At 35.6% G+C, this 19,177-nt stretch overlaps 1 protein-coding gene across 1 annotated transcript in view; it reads left to right on the top strand.

The window, feature by feature from the left end:
• Nucleotides 1-19,177, top strand: part of tesk2 (testis associated actin remodelling kinase 2) — a 34,144-nt gene that overhangs the window by 3,653 nt on the left and 11,314 nt on the right. Inside the window, 5 exon segments of the mRNA XM_055058235.1 lie at nt 3,306-3,729; nt 6,097-6,216; nt 10,357-10,478; nt 12,437-12,485; nt 18,976-19,122. Of these exon segments, the coding sequence (XP_054914210.1) occupies nt 3,613-3,729; nt 6,097-6,216; nt 10,357-10,478; nt 12,437-12,485; nt 18,976-19,122 (555 nt within the window). The 5' untranslated portion in view covers nt 3,306-3,612.

The raw sequence follows: 19,177 nt of genomic DNA, 5'->3' as shown, positions 1-19,177 counted from the left end.
CGAGAGATTAGCGTAAATTAACATGGCAGACGAGGAAGAATGATTGTGGACTATTTCAAATGGAGAAAAAAACCAAGACAACTAATGTCTACCTGACTTTTTGGTGTGTTGTTTGAGCAGTCCGAATGGACCGGATCACTCTGACCACACCACGTACAGCAGGATTATCTCCTTAAAATATCTTTAGAGGCATCACAATAACCAGAACGTCTTTCAAATTGTCAAAAAGGGAAGACCGGGTCAAAACTCAGCATAATTATCTTGCCTTTATTCAAGGGTATTGGAGTAAATATTGCTGAACACAAATGCACACTTTTTAGATTTATAGTTGCAAAAATTAAAACTAGTTTCAGTTTATTACTTTACTTGTGCTGACAGCTATCCCATATATGTTTCTTTCTATTAGTCTGCCAAATGAAGTCCCAGTAAAATACTTTGAAGTTTGTAGTTTCTAGGAAGCCACTGTACATAAAACATACTGCAGAATGATCCAATTAGTGGTTCTTTTGGCCCATAAACTGTCGTTCTACATTTATATATCTGTCAGAAGTCAGAGATTTACTTCAGCGTCTTGTTGTTGCTCTCAGCCGCCCCTACTCTGCAGCGATTCTGCTGGAGCCCAAGACAACATGCTGAGGTCCGTGTTTTGTAAGATGCTGCAAAAACCTCTGGTCTGCAAAACAGCGTGATGGAAAGTCTAAATAACACCAGCATTCTCTGCATAGCTTAATTAGATTGTTGCTCTATTTATATACAACCTGATTATGGTAACAAAAGGGCTGCTTGAATGTCAGTTTCTTTTGCAAGATTATTTTAAGATTCAATTAAATTTAGTTTAGCCACACATAGTTTGAATTTCCAGTGTTTCTTAAGGGGTTACTTTTAAAAAGCAAAGGTAATATCTTTTCCTCAAAACTGAAGTAATCCTTATTTACAGAGAATGTTTTTACCTTCTACAGTAGGCATGAGATGGCACGAGATTCTTACCAAATTATACTTTTGTAGTAGAAATACTACAGCTTCTCAGTATTATTGTATTTATTTATTCAGTAGTGTTCCTAAGAGGGGGGCAGAAGGGGCCATGGCTCCCTCTTGAAAAATGCTGGCCATCCTACTTTGCTACCCTGAAAATTATGTTCATTTTATAGAAAGGCATACAACTTCATCATCTTCAGTGAAGACATAAATGTAAAACCCAATAAAAAAATAAATAAAATAATTAAAAATAATCTACTGGTCTGGTCTGGCCATTCCTATGAAAATTATCTAAGGGCTCTACTATATATATATATATATATATAACAACTAATTGATATTTATATTAAGCAGAAAACAAACCAAATATGTTTTTTATATTTATGTTTTTTTTTATTATTTAGATGTTTACAATTAGAAATAGAGACAAAACTGATTGCGTAACATGCATAGCTTCCCACTCTGGTTTTAAAACGGCGTAACACCTTTTAAAGATTGATTGGTTGCATCCCACAGGATGATGCTGTCACCACCATGTTTTGTTTTATTTTTTTTTAACTGTCTTGTTTTCCTTTGCTTTGTAATCAGTAATATTTGCAGACATTTTATTTCCTGTCAACTAGGTTCAGTGTCTCTCTCCCTCTCTCTCAGCACAGAAACAGGGGCAACAAAAAGAGGAAAACTCCATTTATTCCATCTCATTATAATGATTTCAAACTGTAGCTACAATATGATGGTGAATTTAATTGGTTTGTAAGATTTAGAAACTTGAAAAACGTGATGCTGATAGTGTTTCCAAGCCTAAGCTGTAGTTACTAAGCAGTGATGGGTGGATTTGCAGGAATCAACGTTCAAACTTGTGCTCATGTTTGGTAAGAAAGGGTAGAGCACTTGATGAAGGGGTGTGAAAACAAAATCTCTTACTGGCTGCTGCTCACTGTTATGAATAACGAGTGAGCTAATGTTCTATTTGCTGACCTATTCTCGTCGACTCGCTCACTTCCTCACTAAATGTGTCTCTGTTTTTGCGTCTGGATTGAAGCCTTTCGGAAAATAGGCAGGAAAGTTCATGCCTGGTACTTTGGGCTTGTGTTTGTCTTGGCACAGGCCAAAAAATTTTGTTTTTTCTGCTGTACCATATTAGCAAGGCATAAAATGAAGTGTCATTGATAAAATAAATACTTAAAAAAAAGAAAGAGGAGGTTGAGAATCCTTTTTAGGTCATGACTGCTACAGAAATGGGTCTCTCAAGCCATCCAGCTGTCCTGCAGCAACAATCCTAGTTTGTATATTTCTGTTGATGTGTTCAAGTCTTTATAAAATTCACTTGAGTTTTTACATGTATTCCTTCTTACACTTTTAAGCTGAATCTGTTATATTTTCCTCCTTTTCTTTTTCTTCACATGCTTAACTATTTTGCAGGAAGATTAAACTTTACATGATTCTTTACTTTAACTAAAGTAAGAAGATAAGCAATTGAGTAGTAGGCCAACTGTGCCTCAGGTTTTAAATATCATAATGCACATCAGCTTTATGTGACACAAGTCGACAAAGTTGCACAAGTTAATTGAAATGTGATCTTTGACCTAAATGCTCTATTTATATTTTTACGTAGAAAGTTATATTTTAACATGTCTAAAGGAAAGATTAATGTAGATTAGAAATGCACCTGGGTTTTCTGTTTCATTTCCCTTTGAGTTCTGACATAGTAAATGGAAATTTGGACCATTTCAGTTTTATTTTAGTTGTACTTTTCTAAGGAATGTTAAAAATAAAAGTGACGCAAGTCACTTGGTAGAGAGACAGGAGTTGTCACAGCACAGATCTTATTATACAGTTAATATTAAACATCTGTTTAAACATTAAACAGTTTGTTATACACTAACATAATATTATGTGACTATCTTGTATTAGCTCTACATTAATGTAAAACTGATGAGTCATTGTATTTGGGGAAAAGGTTGCTGCATTAAAGAGTAAATCTTATGTTTCTTTAAGATTATGAAAGCTACATTGTTTACATTGGGAATAAAAAAGTGCTGTAGCCACGGGCTTCCCTTCCTGCTCCTCTTTGTACCCTGCTGACTTTGTTTTGGCTGGCAAAAGGTCCAAAACTTGAACTTTTCCCCAGCTTATCTTCTGTAATTGAACAATCGGCCCCTTTTACAACCATTACGTTTGTTTTATTAATCCAGGGTTTCGTCTCAGTTGTTTCTATTGCCTCCGTTTTAGCTTTACTTGCATGTATGTGATCCTATAAGCATTGACCTTTCTGAAGCATAAGTCTCACAAAGCACTAATTCTTTCATATTTATCTTTTTATTCCCCAGCTCTTCAAGGATTGTCGAGCATGTGAAGATCTTGTCGTTTTGGACAATTCATGCACAAGCAGTGAGGAACTGGGCCGGTTGGTAACCATAAAGGAAAACAGAGGCATCCAAAGTAAAATAAGAAAAAAAAGTAAAACCTGAAGTCTATGTGTGTGATATATCTCCTACCACAACTCAAACTGAACACACACCGTGCTGCCGTGAAACCCTCGGCACCGTTAAGACACTCTATTCCTCTTGTCATGTGGGTACATTACAGAAAAAGGCCCATATTACCCTCACTGGTATCAGCTTCTTTTACATCACCATGGACCGGAACAAACGCAACTCTATTGCTGGGTTCCCAACATGGCCGGAACGCCTCCAGGAGGACCGGGATGGGACCGGAGGCATAGGAAACTGCGAGATGGGCCCACCCTCACAGGTCAGTTCTTACACCTTTTGGTACTTAATGGATGTGATGGACGCTGTTGAGCCTAATTTGTGCTATAAAGGCCAAGGATCTTATCAGACTCCATTCACAAAAGTTGAATCTATAGAGTAGGGGAGTCAAAATCATTTTCATTTTGGGTCGTATCAAGATTATGAATGTTCCCAAAGTGCTGGTTATGTTGATTAAACCTTTTAACAAGCTGTTAAAATATTAATAACATCTTAAAATTAAATAAGGCTGAAAATATTTTCGTATTGATGATTGGAATTGTTTTCATTATTTCACAGATTCTATGGTCTAAATTAGCAAAGAATTTTGCAGAATTTGAGCTTATGTACATCGATAAAAATGACTTTTCTTTACAAGCCGTGTGGAATAGATGAGATCAAGAATGGCTGAGGCAGCAGTGGAGTAAAAATACTGCCACCGGTTGCTATGATTGCTCACATTGTCATGCAGTTTTAACATTATCTAGGATGTTGACAGCGTACTACAACTATGTGCCACACCGTGATTAAACAAATTATGCTACCCAATTGACATTTGTGAATGGGAGACGCCTTAATAACTCAAACATGTTTCATGCAGGTGAGTTAATAAATGATGAGAAAAAACCATGGAAACAGATGGAAAATAAACACGTAGCTGCGGTCATCAAGGCAGGCAGAAAACTAAGTCATCAGAAATCAAAAGTTCAGGAAGCTGAATGGGAGGCAGTGTTAAAAATAAAACCTCCGTAAGTGGCGCCAGGCAAAGAGAGAGGATCTGGCTGCGAGTTGTAAATAATTTTATTAGCCTAATTAAAAATAGTTTTAAATAGTGAATATTCTTGGGTTTTTTTTTCATGCACGTTATAGCGGGTGCTGATGCAGTGTGACGTCGATCAATAATCCCTCTATATTGAGTAGAAAAAAAAAGAGAAGTGCAATTATTGTGTATGAATTCTGTAAGGTTTTGTGAAATTGGATCAATATTTGTATATTCAATATTAAAGGTGGTTCCAACCCTGAGCCTTCATGTGGCGTTTTACCCTCTCAGCAACGACTCTTAATTACTTTAAGCAGGCATGAAATAGAAACAAGCAATTTTTTGAAGTTCACTGTTTTTATGTGATATTAAAATAAAGTTTCACAAATATATATATATATATATATATTTTATTCCTTTTAATGAGTTTTTTGAAGTGGGCGAACTGCTTTTCTCCATTTTCCACAATATGGAAAGGACTCAGTCTGCATAATCTTACTCAAGAGAGCATTTTATTGCTCTTCTTGTAAAGGTTGGATGAAAACCTAAAAAAGAACCATATTGGTTCTTAAATTTTGTAATAAAAAGCAAATAATAGGGCTGTACTGTATTAGAAAGCCATTCAGAGGCCATATTATTGGTAAAATTCACAGCAGTGATATAAAACCCACATTTTCTTACTCCTCTTTTTTTAATATATATATATTTTTTAACTGTGCTTCCAGCACTCTGTGAGCTTCAGCCTCTTGAACAGTCTTTTCTCTTCTGCAGGAAGTCTCCATTCAACAGGCCGAATTTCTTAAATCCCCGACAATTTTTATACGTTGGCAAGACATATTGTGAAGCTCAAATACATATTTATAAAGCTATATATGCAAGACTGGTAATTCTTACTTATTAACTCCATAGTCTATTCAATCAGTTTTGATTACATACATTTTATTGTGTTAAAATGTCTTGGCATCCACATAAAGAAGTATTTTTTTTCAAGAAGTTGCATGAATGATTAGAGGTTCCTGAAATACTTGAAAGGTTGTTGTAGCACTTTGCACCAATGTGATGGTTGAAAAACAAACAAGATCGATAAATATCTTTGCTGCTGAGCTAAGATGTCCATTTATTCAATAATTTAGCTGCAAAATTATTTTTTTGACGACTCTTTGACTTGTAAAGTTTATTGATGGAAAACATCCTTTAGTGATTTGTGCTTTTGACAGCAAACATCCAAAATGAACAATTAGTGATTCTAATCCATTGGTTAAACAATTTATTTATGGATTTTTGCAGATTTTGATCTGCAAAATCACAAAAATATGCTTTGGAATAGAAATATTGCACCTCAGTGGGCGAATACAAGTGAACCGGCAGTAAATTTAAAGGTAAAATATGAATAAAATGATAATAAGAGACTGTATAATATAATTTAAATTGAAAACTGTGTTAAATAGGCTCCAGTGTGTGCATCTCCCTTCTAACTTTCTCCATCTTTTACCATTTATTTTCAAGTTTTTGAGTTTATTATGAAGCAAGAGGCTGTAAATAACCAGGAAAGTTTGGAATTTGGAGCATGAATATTATGCCACTTTTTTCAACTGTTCTTGTTTCATCCAGGTGGGCAGGGTGTGTCCGTCCTCCTACAGAGCCCTTATCAGTGCCTTCTCCTGCCTGACACGCCTTGATGACTTCACCTGCGAGTGGATTGGCTCCGGGTTTTTCTCTGATGTTTTTAAGGTGGGTGAGAGCGGAAATTACCTCCCTGTTTATCCTCTCTGAAGTTTTTTTCTTTTTTTTTATGCTGATCTTTTAGATCCTTTGGATTTTCTTCTCATGTCCTCTCATTTTTGATTTCACACATCATCACCCAATTTGGAAAATTACAGAAGTGATAGTAGGTCTTTCATGACTTTTCTGACTCATTGGGTTCTTAAGGTTAGAATATCATTTGAGAAAAAAGTTGTGAGCAATTACCATGTTTAAATTGATGGAAATTTCACAACTACAAATTTGACTTCTTTTTACAAAATACTGTCATCTATCATGGTATTTACCTCTTGCTGAATTACTGGAAGCCTGTCTGAGTGAAAATTTATAAGAACAATTTTGGTTTAGTTAAAGTGTAATGGCTGCTAGTCTTTAGAATAAAGCAGAATTGCACAAAATTGCACATAATTTTGATTTTGTTGCATCATTCTCTGATGTAAATCCATTATATTTTATTGTTTTTCATTTTCTCAGGCTTGTTTTTCACACATTTATTGGCCTCCACCATATTTGATATTCTTGATGAAGATATTAGTACATTAAAAACAAATTCTACTTTTGCAGCTGTTTCACCATTTCACTTGGCCTTTCTCCAAAATGCAAAATACACACGCCATTAAAGTAAGGCAACTGTGTTCAAAAGTTAGGAACAATGGCTAATTAATGTGTTTATATTAAAAGCAATCGTTTAAGACATGGGTGTCAATCATATCAAGATCATGAATGGCTTGCAGCAGAATATATTGATAAAATAATGCATTTACAAACTGGTAAAATATTGATAGATGTCTGCATTTGATGAGTTCTTCTTAAAATTAAATATTGAACATCTTTTCACATTGATATAATTTGGCAGCATACATATAAAAACCACCAGCACATAACTATTGTCATGAAGGTTTTATTTTTGCCTCCCACTAAAGTCTAGATGGCCACAAAATAAACTTATGGTGGGCCAGATTTGGCCCCTGGGCCTCGAGTTTGGCTCAATACGAACTACAACAATTACAAACAGCATAATGGAGAAGCATTGCTGTGATGTCATGCTGATTGGGGGAGTTTTGGAAAGAGTAGGAGATTCTTAGAGACAGAGGCCCAATTTCAAGGCGTTAAATTGCAAAGTCAAAATTGTTTTTAGTTATGCTTGATATATGCAGCTTTTTAAAAACAACTGAAGGTAACATTGTTGCTTCATTGTGCTGTAAAATGGCACTGTGTGTGTGGAAAGTACATAATGCCTCCTTTAGTATTGGATTCCCCCTTACTGAGTCTAATAAAAGTAAAACACAAGTTTAAAAAAACACCTCCAGATTTTTATTAAAACCAATTCTGAGAAATTTATTAGGAACAGATGTCATTGTGGTTGGGTATTACTCTCATTCTTGGTGTGAGACATTTATGACCTAACATTTCACCTTCTTCTCTTTGTAAGGTGAAACACCCTCATGATTCCACTAAATATAGGTACCACCTCAGTCTAGTGGGAAATTCCTGTGACTAATGGTCTGATTTCTGCAAGAAAAGAATCTACATACTGGCAAAAGCAAGTGGAAATGAAGATGAACACATTGGGCTGTTGAAATGCTGACACTCTAACGAGGGTGATATGTATGGAAAAATGGGGCAAATAATGAGGATGAAAGCTGGAGCTAAAAGAGAAGTGGAAACAAAAGAGAGAAACCTCTGATGTTAGAGTTGAGGAAAAAGGGGGTTTTAGATGAGGTTTTAGGTGTCCGGCGAGTACAAAGGAAGGCATAGACGGAGATGAAGAGGAGTTTGTGGGGAAGAGGTCGGTCGGATCTTGGATTCAGTAGGGTGGAAAAAATTAGAGGAGCGAGTTTGGAGGGGATGGACAAAGGGTTAAGTTTTCCACTTGAAAGGAGAGCCGACAGAGGTGGGGGGAGACTTCAGAGGAAGATGGGAAAGAAAATATTACTACTCCTGCTACTACTACTGCAGGGAATGATTAGGATTGGGCATCATGGTTTGTTTGAAGCCACAGAGCGGAGAAGAAGAGGGGAATCAGGAACACATGGAAACAGGGAGGAGGGGGATGTGAAGAGCGAGAAACGGGGGGTCGGAGGAGGATAGACAGATATGGGGGAGAAGGCATTCAGAGGAGTGGCCATCTGTTGTTTCTGGTGCCCTGTGGTGGAGACTGTCGCCTCTTATAGCCAAGCCCCCTCCTTTGAACTTGAACAGAGAGATTTTTGTCTGTGGATGAGACCCAGAAAGAGAGAGAGAGGAAAACGGGTACAGGAATCTCTGATTGTATGAATCTAAATCCATGGTTACGATGGCATACTATGGCCACTGTAGACAGAAAAAAGTAAATCTGGACCAAAAAACAAACAAACAAAAAAAAAACGGGGAATTTCTGTATTTGAATGGTCAAAAAAATAGAAACATTTTGGAATAAATCTTGAAAATTTCTGTTTCAAAGATCGCACATTTTCAATTTTCAAAACTGAAAATTTCTGAAAGTCAGAAATTTGCTAGAAAATACTCAGAAATGTTGACATTAATCTAATTTTCTAAATTAAGTAAATTTTTTTTAGACCTTTTGAAAATTTTAATATTTTAGACAATGTTTGACTTTTCAAACTCTAACATATTAATGGCAAATTTCTTTTTCTGTTTTTCTAGTAAAGTTCTAAGATATTAATCTCAATTTTTTTCAATTAATTTATTTTTTATCCTGTAAGTAATGATAGTAATCCATTGCCGTTTTTCTACACTAAAAAACTCCAATTCATTAGGTACAAACAAACATACAACATGTCATAGACATCATGCAACTACTTACATTTATTTTTGATATTGTTAAATAATTTTTGGCCTTCTGTCTGGAGTAGATAGAAGTGTCAGTGCAGTTGTGTGAGATTAGTTTCATCTCGATCTATAAATGTTTCTGCTTCCAGGAAATGAGTTAGCAAATGTAGGTAGATAAATGTCTGTACACAGAAGCACAGTCACGTTGTGAGTCTCTCAGTGGTTTGTAGGTTGATATTTCCTATTTGCCTGCATGCATCATCAGTTCATTTAAATGTGCAGCATTTTTTGTAGTGGTATAATCTATTTTTACCTCTGTATTTCAAATATTGTGAGGAAGTGGGGACATTTATTTGTTAGTTCAAGGGACATCCTTTTTGTTCATGCTATTTTGTAACATATTTGTGTTAGCGTTTGAAATGTGGTTAATGTAACTGTTTCACTGTGCATGTAAGAGAAAACCTTAAAGGCTTTAGAACTGGTATAGTGCTGCAATCTACATCTTTCTGCGGTGATCTCCACCCAAGTCCGGTCAGCTGTAGATAAATGAATGCTGATGCCACAGCTATCTAAAAACTGAGATGATCCCAGTGCACAACAGTATTAAATTGATTGTAGGGTTCTGAAAATGACACATGCACTCTGTTATTGGCTGGTCAGCAGTGGCTGACCTCATTTTGCTTGTTTGTGTCACCGCCTTTATCTGCTTCCTCTGGTGTCTCGCTGCATGTGCTAAATATGTGCTTAGCGCGTTTTTTACGCGCTACCAAAGCCTTTTCTGAAGCCATAATTAGTTCAAACTGAAACATAAGAACAGTGAACTGTCAGAGCATATATTTTACCATCAGAAAAAGAAGATTTTTGAATCTAAAGACTTTAGGTGACATGTATATCATTAGCGGAAAAGTCAGCTGGCATTTGAGCATTAGCTTTCCTAAGGATGGTTTTAGCACTGCATGCTGCTCTCTTAGTGAGAAATTGCTGGGAAGTCTGGCAATTGTCCTTAATTTTTTCTGCTTGTGAATAATGTTTCTCACCATGGACTTCAGATTGCTTATAGATTACCTTTTAACGCTTCCAGATTGAAGGGTTGCAATGATTGGTTCTCTGAGTTGAGTTTGACATTGTGTTTAACTGATTTTTGCAATTGTAGTTTACTGATAAGTTAAATAACTCCGCAATATCTGTTTTATCGTACTGAGAACATATTTTAGCACCTAAAAACCTGTCTTTTGGTACATAAAACCCTTTTCACCATTACTATAGCTAAAATTTATGCAATATAATAATCTGTTTTGCCTGTCTTTGAGCATTAAATGAAGCTGTTCTGACTTTCAGGTGCGCCATCGCGCTTCAGACCAGGTCATGGCTCTGAAGATGAACAAACTCAGCAGCAACAGGGCGAACATGCTGAGAGAAGTCCAGCTCATGAATCGACTCTGCCATCCAAACATACTGAGGTAATCAACAATCTGACTAAAGAGGCTACTAATCCCTATTAATGCTGCTTATTACCAAAGCTAAGAAAATAATGTGATTATTTTTCACTTCGTTGAGCTTGTTGATTAATACATTATGTCGCAACGGCAGCCGACTTTCAAAGTGTAATTTAACCACAATGTAAAAAACTGAATGTTTTTTGGAATTTAACAAACCGTGTTCGTGGTTATAATTTCTTTCTATATAAATAATGACTCAAAACCTTTTCCCCAGCCTATTGTATCATTACTGTCTTCTTTCTTTATCTCCTTTAGACAAAAGAAAAATTCATTAGGATTAGGCCTGTCACAATAAGAAATGTTCCTGGAAAACAAATTGTCCTGGAAAGTATAATGATAATCGGTAATATTGTCATTTTGAAATAATTTTCAACTACTACAATGACAATTTGGTAATAATGCCAGTTTGTCCTCTCAAGAACTAATACATTTTTATTTTCGCACAAACACTGGAACTGGAAGACATTTTAAACATCCAAAATAAAACACATGAGTCAGAAACAATAAATAAAAGGAACTAAAATAACCACAAAACCAAAACTTTAAATAAAATTGATTATTACTTTTCTGACAACAAAATTTCCATTAATAAGATATTAATTAAGATGAATTAATTAGGATATTAAGGATCTGTCCAGGAGCCGCTAATGTTTAATAATGCCCACAAAAGGCAGAGGCTAGTTTTACATCTACATTAGTTGTAAGAAGACAAAGATAGAGCATGGTGGTGGCAACATCATCCTGTGGGGCATAATGGAGGGCTATGTAATGTCCACCCAAATTAACAGCTGAATGATTGGAAATTGACACAAATTGGTGTTCCAAAAATCACAAACACAAATCAGAAGGACTTTTTTCGGTGAAAGCGGAAATTAATTATCTTCTGGAATATTATTAATCCTATTTAAATTAAAAACTTCTGCTTTAAGTTCTTAGATTTGTTTTTTTTCTGACAGGAAAACAAACATTTCTGCTGTTATAAAACTGGAAGTCTACAGTAAATATTTATGACTTAAAAAACAAATTGTTTTACCGTCATATGGATATCAAAGTTGAACTCATTTTTAATTCCTTTTTAATTTGCCTGTTGTATTATAATATCCACTGATCGTGCATGCATGTAAACATCTGGCCAGGACTTTGTAGAAAACAGAATCTTGAGTCTGAACCCAGAAGTTACTCCTGATTAAGATGCTGTAAATATCTGACAAAGCTTTTTTTTTCTTTGCACCTGTTTTAAATTTTTTCATTTTCTGATCTACAGTTATAGCAAATGTTGAATTAAATAATAGAAAAACAAAATGATCAAAATATTCTTCAGGACGTGATTGTTTTCTTTCTTGCTCTAAACTTCTGGGTGGGAGAGTGTGTGGACGAAGCATGCACATACATGCATAAATATTCTTCTGTGTGCATTCCCTCACATGCAAAAATCTTGTACAAAGTGATCTTTGTTGAGCGTGCCTTGTATGTTTGTCTCTGTGTGAACTCACTGTGGAGTCATTGTTTGCTGAAAAATCCAGCAAAGACCTAGAAATGTGACCTTTTCTTTGCCTCGAGTGTTATGAAGCCCTCAAAGCAGCTCATGAACAAATTTGTCCTTTTGTTGCACATTGTGTCCTGTTAGTTGAAGAACAAGACGTTTGTTTTTGATTATTCAGCCCTAACTTCAGATTAAAGAAATAGACAGGCTCTAAAGTGGCTGGTTAGATTTATTAGGTTTGGAAATTGATGGGCAAGGCAAAGGTAGACATGGGAAGAATGTAGGTGAGGCAGATGGGCTGTTATTATCCCACTTTTAGCAGACAGTCCTACAGCAGTCACCTGTTCAGTCTTGCCTGGTGTCTCAGTTTACATATTCTAGAAAAACCTTAGATTATTCTAAGCTTTTTCAAACTTCTCTGTCGTTTTTTTTCCAGGTTTAAAGGAGTGTGTGTCCACGAGGGCCAGCTTCACGCTTTGACAGAGGTAAGAGGAAGTAAACACAAACTGTTTCACATTACAGGGGACGTATTATACAAAATTCACTTGTTGAATGTTTAATGCTTCCATTTGGGTTTCTACAGCTTCTACAAACATCCCAGCTGTAAAAAATAATTTTGACAATAAATTAATATCTCTTGGTGTCTGGAAAATGAGCCATTTCAAAAACCTCCAGAATAGTCAGCAGGCACTGACCTTTCACCCAGTAACCCCAGAAACCCTGTCCGCTACCTAGCAACCTAAGCAGAGCTCCACTTGATTTTACTGCTGCTAGAAAAGACATGCTTTGTTGTTGACTTAGCATCCAGAAACCACTATCTCCATGCTTGTTGGTTGTGCGGGAGGCTCCACTTCTGCTTGTGAAATGTGTACGGATGTAAAATTGCGCTTCTGTTCGCGCTTCATCTCATTCAGGTTTAAAGTGACAAGGTGCCTTAAAATGGCTCAAAATAGGCAGAACTGAACAGACTAAAATCTCACTACATAAGAATGATTTTATGTAAAAAAAAAAAAAAGTTCGAGGACGCATGCAGGGTCACCTTTAAAGCTCCAGAGCAAAGTAATGATACCTCTGATCAAATGTCTCAGCTAATGAAAGACAAACTACTTCTGCAGTCATGTTCCATCTCTTGTTGTGGAGTTCATGTCCCAACTATTATGAGGTGAACATCGCGTCACCCAAGAGCACAAAAGCCTGTAATTGTGGCAAACCGAAAGAACCAAATACCTTCTCGTTTACCTAACATTTCAGTTGTATGTTTCTGTCTGAGGAAGGTTCTTGGAAGGAGTTTTTAAAGCATTCAGCTGCAAAATTTAATAGAAGCATTGCTTTTATCAATCAAGAAATGGATAATGCATGTAAATGTATTATTCACGTCCATAAAATTTTTATTTATTTACAGTAAATGTAAACATTTAGCCTCAGAACATAAAGGCAAAAGTTGCATGGTTTTATCTGAAACACATGGTGTGAAAAATTAAAACTTGTCATTTTCAGAATAAATGATTCTTCCTGTTGTACTGAATTTATGTTCCCAATTTTACTTACATTATTAGTTTAAATGTTTCAACAGTTTTTGCCACATGAAATTTTATTTACATGATCAATAAAAGAATTAAATTATAAAACTGAAAGCAGACCCTAATATGTTTTGTAGTTATTTTTAATAACAAGTAGGGAGAGTTGCTGATTAATTATGTCCACATTTGTGAAAATACACCACATTAAATACATTTATTGCTTTTAAATGTAATTGTAAACCTTAAGGTTTTTTTATTTTACATTTAGATTTTCTGTTACATTCACAGTCACGTTTTCTTCCAGGTTTATCCTGTTTTCCTTCATAAGTGTCCCCATCAAATTTAAGCAGCTTCCCCACATCATTATGCTGCCACCCCTGTGCTTTGCAGATTGCATGGAGTGTTCAGGATGATGTGCAGTACTCATAAACTTTGCAGATGGACCAAATTGTAAAATTTCTGGTGTCATCTGCTGCAAGTACTTTCTTCCATGTGCTTTTATGTTGGCTGGTTTAAAGATGTTTTTGAGAATTCAAACCTGAAGAAGATTTATATGATTTGTATGCTCTTGCTTGAGATATTTACCACATTTCCTGTCTTCAAGCAGTGGATTTCACAATCAGACCTTATTCAACAATTAGTAGCAGGTGAAAGATCTATAGAGGAAATGTGTTTCCAACCTTCAAATTTAATTTGAAGGTTGGTCTGTGTGGGTGTTACTTTTTATATGTTGTTACAAGTCTTTAAAATGTCTGTTAATATTCAACCATGGATATTCTTGTGAAAATTGACATGCTTTCAAACTTCTTTACTGCTTTTCCTGCTTGGGCCATCCTCACACTTCTCTTTTATAAAAAGTACGACTACCTGAAACAACAGACACTAATGTGGTGAGACACGGGTGTAAACCAGGTGTGAAGTTCGCTTTGCTCAGCCTGTCAGCTTGTGGATGCAGGTTGCCTTCATTTATGGCCTGAACCGACTTTATGACATCATTCCTGACCTATCTGGCAAATTTCTCAGTTTTCATGATTTTATTTGTTCATTAAATTTATTTAACTAAAGCCTGTGGCCTCCACAATTCAACAGAGATTAAAGAATTAAGATTCACTGAATTTTATTGGGCTTTAAAAGAGAAGAATAAAAAAAAAGAAATGCATGCTGCATTTTAATGGTTTTATATATGTACATATATAAAACAACACATTTAATAAATTAGAATATTATTGAAAAGTGCTTACTTTAAGAACTTTGTCTCTAAGTAAATCACAATATGTAGATTAATTACGGTCAGATGTATGATTATAGCTTTTATTTCTGATTTTTCCACTTACAGATAATAAAAACCTGCCATGCAAAACTGGAATATGACATTAAACCAAAAAATTAACATTTTTAAAAACAGAAATGTAAGCTTAACACAGCTTACATTTCAGGCATTAAGCAGGCATTGCCTACTTAAAGTTTGTTGTAAGAGGGGCATAAAATCATAATGCCTTTTAATCTTTTATCGCTCCTTCTTGAATTTGTGTAAAATTGCATGTCAATTGGCACCACTATGTAGGTTATTTTTTCTGTTTTTACTTTTTGTCTTTTAGAAATAAACACATTTTCAAAATATACTTTTAATTTGACAAATAATACTCTTTCGGATGTGTGTTCACATTTTATGTGCTGCTATACGTTTGGTCAGATAAAACTCCCAACAAAACGCATTAAAACTTGTGTTATGTAACAGGATGTGTAAGAAGCAGTATGTTAGCTGTAACATCTTCTATAAACGATGCCTTCATTCTCTCACATGAAGGCATCGTTTGTAGAAGATGCTCCCAGACTCACACATATGTTCTTTATTACTTCTGTGCAGTAATAAAGCAGTTTGAAAGTGTTTATTGTAGCCGTGGGAGAGGAAGACACCAGCCTTCTGCAGCTGTGTACCATATTACCAAGTCTTACAGAGTTTCCACACGTGCAAACACACAGACGCACGGTAGTTGTGATGTAAATAAGTGCATTGTGAGGCACACGTCTGATTATACCTGCTCAGACACCGTGGTAGGTCTTGTTTTTCTTCTGCAGGGTAAACGGATCCTGTCGTCTCATGTCGGCTGCAGGCTCTTTCTGTTTTTTTTTTTTTTTGACTTCTTTTGTTACGTTGTCTCTCTGTGACTCTGTATGCAGAGGAAAATTGGAACAAAGTTACAGGATTGCCCCAAGGTTACCTTGAGAAACTCATTAACTTTGATACAAGTGGATGAAAACCACATCCTGGAAAAAAACTTGGAATAGTGAGGAAGCTTCATGCAGTGAAGGTAAACCTTTAACCTGAGCGCAGCTGAAGTCTATGTTGCAATAAAGACTGAATGACTTTTAATGCTACATCCTCTCTTAAAGTCTTAGGTTTCTCAATTTCTACCAGAATGCAAATATTTAGCATCACAAGATGATTTGACATTTAGACATGATTATCTGCAAGGGGCAAAACGACCTGATGGACGATGACATGCTCTGATTATGCTGACTTTCAGTTAAATGCATCCGGCTCCTGCAGTCATATTCAGGACTAATGGTGAGTCGTGACCTCTGATGGGTTCATGCCGGTTTAAACTGATCTGGAGAGCAAACAAACATTCTTTGTTCGAGTCTTTCCAAGGTTTACAGCCCAAATCCCCGACAGTCCATCACAGTAACTTCCACAACATTTTTGACCTGACACATGTTTTGTATTTCCTCATTTCTCTTCATTGTGCATCATGATGGAGAGGTTCCTATATGGCTCAAACCCACTGAGTTGACTGTGTTGTATCAGCAACTCTAAACTAGATTTTAGGAAAAAATAACTTTATTTCCAATTTTATTTGAGCTTGTTGAGTTGCTGGTGTTCTTCTATCGTACAGTGAAATTTGCGTCGTTCAAGTAATCATAAAGGAAAAAGAAGTTGGACAAGTTTCAATTTAAGTCACCCTTTATCAATTAATGTTGAGCTGTGTTCAGTTTTAAGGAGAAATACTATTATCACTTGTAGGTTCAATCATTTTGAATTGTTATTTACTGTTAAATTCTGTCAGTTTTATAAGACAAAAGGAAAATTTTGTTGGAAACTGATCATTAATTGTCTCACAGTCTGACATGGAAAAATGCCGGAAGTTTTTCTGTTTTTAGACCAGTTAGGATCAACAAAATTCTTACAGTTTCTGAAGTTGTTTTTACACCTCGTAGTCCAGTAGGCTCGGTTCGATTGAGGACCAAAATGGCAACATTTGTTACATTTTCAGCTGCTGTGGTTCGCTTTCACACTGCACGGCATCAAACCAACCAAACCCTTTGACAAACATGTTCCCCTTCTCACCTGTGGAGGCGCTGCACCAAGAGCCACTGAAGAAAATTACACAAAAACCTCTGAAGAAGACATGAGCTCAATTTCCTTTTTCTCAAAATGTAAACAAAATGGAGTGGCGTCAGATTTTAGCGGTTGGAAGATTTCTTTTTTGTCTTTGGTAAAGAAAACCAACAAAACAAAAAAAAAAAACGAGCCATTTCCCTCATTGGTGCTACATTATCACGTTTGTTTTGGAAAGGCCTGTTCTTAGCCACATAAAAAAATGTTTTGACCCAAATCGTATAGTTTGAGGATAAACCAAGTTCTGAGGAAGTAAATGAAGCTTCTGAATTTGAAGATGGCAATAAACAATTCTGACCTTCTGTCCTAACTGACATAAAAGAGGAAACATTTAGTGAGATTTAATGTTCAACAGTGAGAAAAAATGACCCAGAGTGTATAAATATCTGGTCTAAACTGTGTATCTAGATTCAGCTGAAAGAATTTAATTGAAAAATATGATTGAATGTCTTCTAAAAAAAAAAAAAAAAATCAGTGAAAGCAACACGATGGTGGAGACTTCCTTCCAGCAACGCCCTGTGCTGCCTTTGCTCTAATTCTGTACCTGTCAGTCAGTAACCACAGCTTAACCAGACCATCTCTCCATTTCATGCCAACTCTCTTTAGTTAACTGCTGCTGCTCATGATATGTTACATGGGATTAGGGTGTTTGCATGCCAGCAGGAAGGTCAGGCAAGTTCTTGAGGATTAAAGCTGACAAAGTGACAAACCCAAAACCCAACGGAGTTAAGTTTGTTTCTTTGGTTTTCATTTTTGAGTCTATATTTGGACAGACACTCCATATTCATATATGAGAAAAATACCGGTTCTGTAAAAGATGAGATGTAATCAATAAGTAGGCCTGTTGCAATAAATCAGTTAATCACTTAATAAGTTAAAACAAACTAAATCATTTTCATTTGCATGATTTATTGTTTTTCTCTTTTCTCTCTCTTTCTACCGAAAACTTCAAGAGACTGTCAATAAACAATAAACAGACTTACTGCTGTGCAATAATATTGCTGAAAATTTCAATTAATACCGTTTTCAGACAACATCTGTGAAGTTTAGCATTTCAGCCTTCTTTAATATTCAGGGCAGTTGGAGTTCATCAAATTGTCCAAATACATTATTGATTCGAGTGTGAGCTGTGAACACATGAAAATATAAAACAGTTGGAATCCTCCTACCGGCCTGGTTTGGGAACATAGCTTTTCATAAATATCTAAAATCTGCAAATATCTGAGACCTGCTTTGAAAATATATATAACTGCTAAGTTTATTGTTCAAACCCCAAATATAACTTAATATGAATTAAAACACAGTTGAAACCATCTTGGCGCAGAACAAGAAACTAGCATCTACATTCTGACTTATATTTGTTCTTCGTTGTGCAGCCAGTCAGTGCAGAGGAAAATGATGTGTAAATTAGCATTGCACCCAAGTATTTCAAATATGCCCTGCAAAAAATAAAAATAAGTGAATAATTTAGATTTACAGTCAACAGAATAAATCAAAATTTGTTCAAAATTAATGAAACAAACTGATTTTAGAAAGAAGGATTTATTTTACAAAGCCAAAGGTCAGGACAAATAAAAACAGGTACTTCAGGTAGAGGGATTCAGGTGTGAAGTATTTGATGTGAAACTGCGTTTTTCACTTTTAAATTAAGAACTAAATGCATAAAAATCATTTGCTAAACAAATATTGTGAAGTTTTATAGTTTTCCTTTTTGAGTTTGTCGACTGATTTAGCTGGAACTTCACGACATGTTAAAAAATATTCTGAAAGATTCCGCTGCTTTGTTTTTGAAAAGGCTTTATTTATAATAATGTGAAAGTATAATAAGATTTCGCCTCTACCTACACTTTCTTTCAGTCCACAATTTGTGTTTTTGCCATTGACGGATCAGAATTATGTGTTTTGAAGACAAAAATCTCAACTCAAATATTATAGTTGTGCTGCAAACAAAATCTTTTGGACACTGTGACATAAGTTATTATTTTTTACCGTTTCTATATAGTTCTGTATGTTCTGTTTGCTCACATGTCTGAATTTTTTTTCCTCTTTCTTTAGTACATCAATGGAGGAAACCTAGAGCAACTTCTAGACAGCAACAAGCACCTGAGTTGGCCCGCCAGAGTGAAACTAGCCTGTGATATCGCTAGTGGTGTGACCTACCTGCACTCCAAAGGCATATTCCACCGGGACCTCACCTCCAAGGTTAGATAAGGCTAATTACAAGATTACTTCACTTAGAAGTGAAAAACTTTTCACA

This window comes from Poeciliopsis prolifica, unplaced genomic scaffold, assembly GCF_027474105.1.
Source record: "Poeciliopsis prolifica strain line A6 unplaced genomic scaffold, Auburn_PproV2 SCAFFOLD050, whole genome shotgun sequence".
Lineage (NCBI taxonomy): Eukaryota > Metazoa > Chordata > Actinopteri > Cyprinodontiformes > Poeciliidae > Poeciliopsis > Poeciliopsis prolifica.
This window is presented reverse-complemented; position numbering and strand designations above follow the sequence as displayed.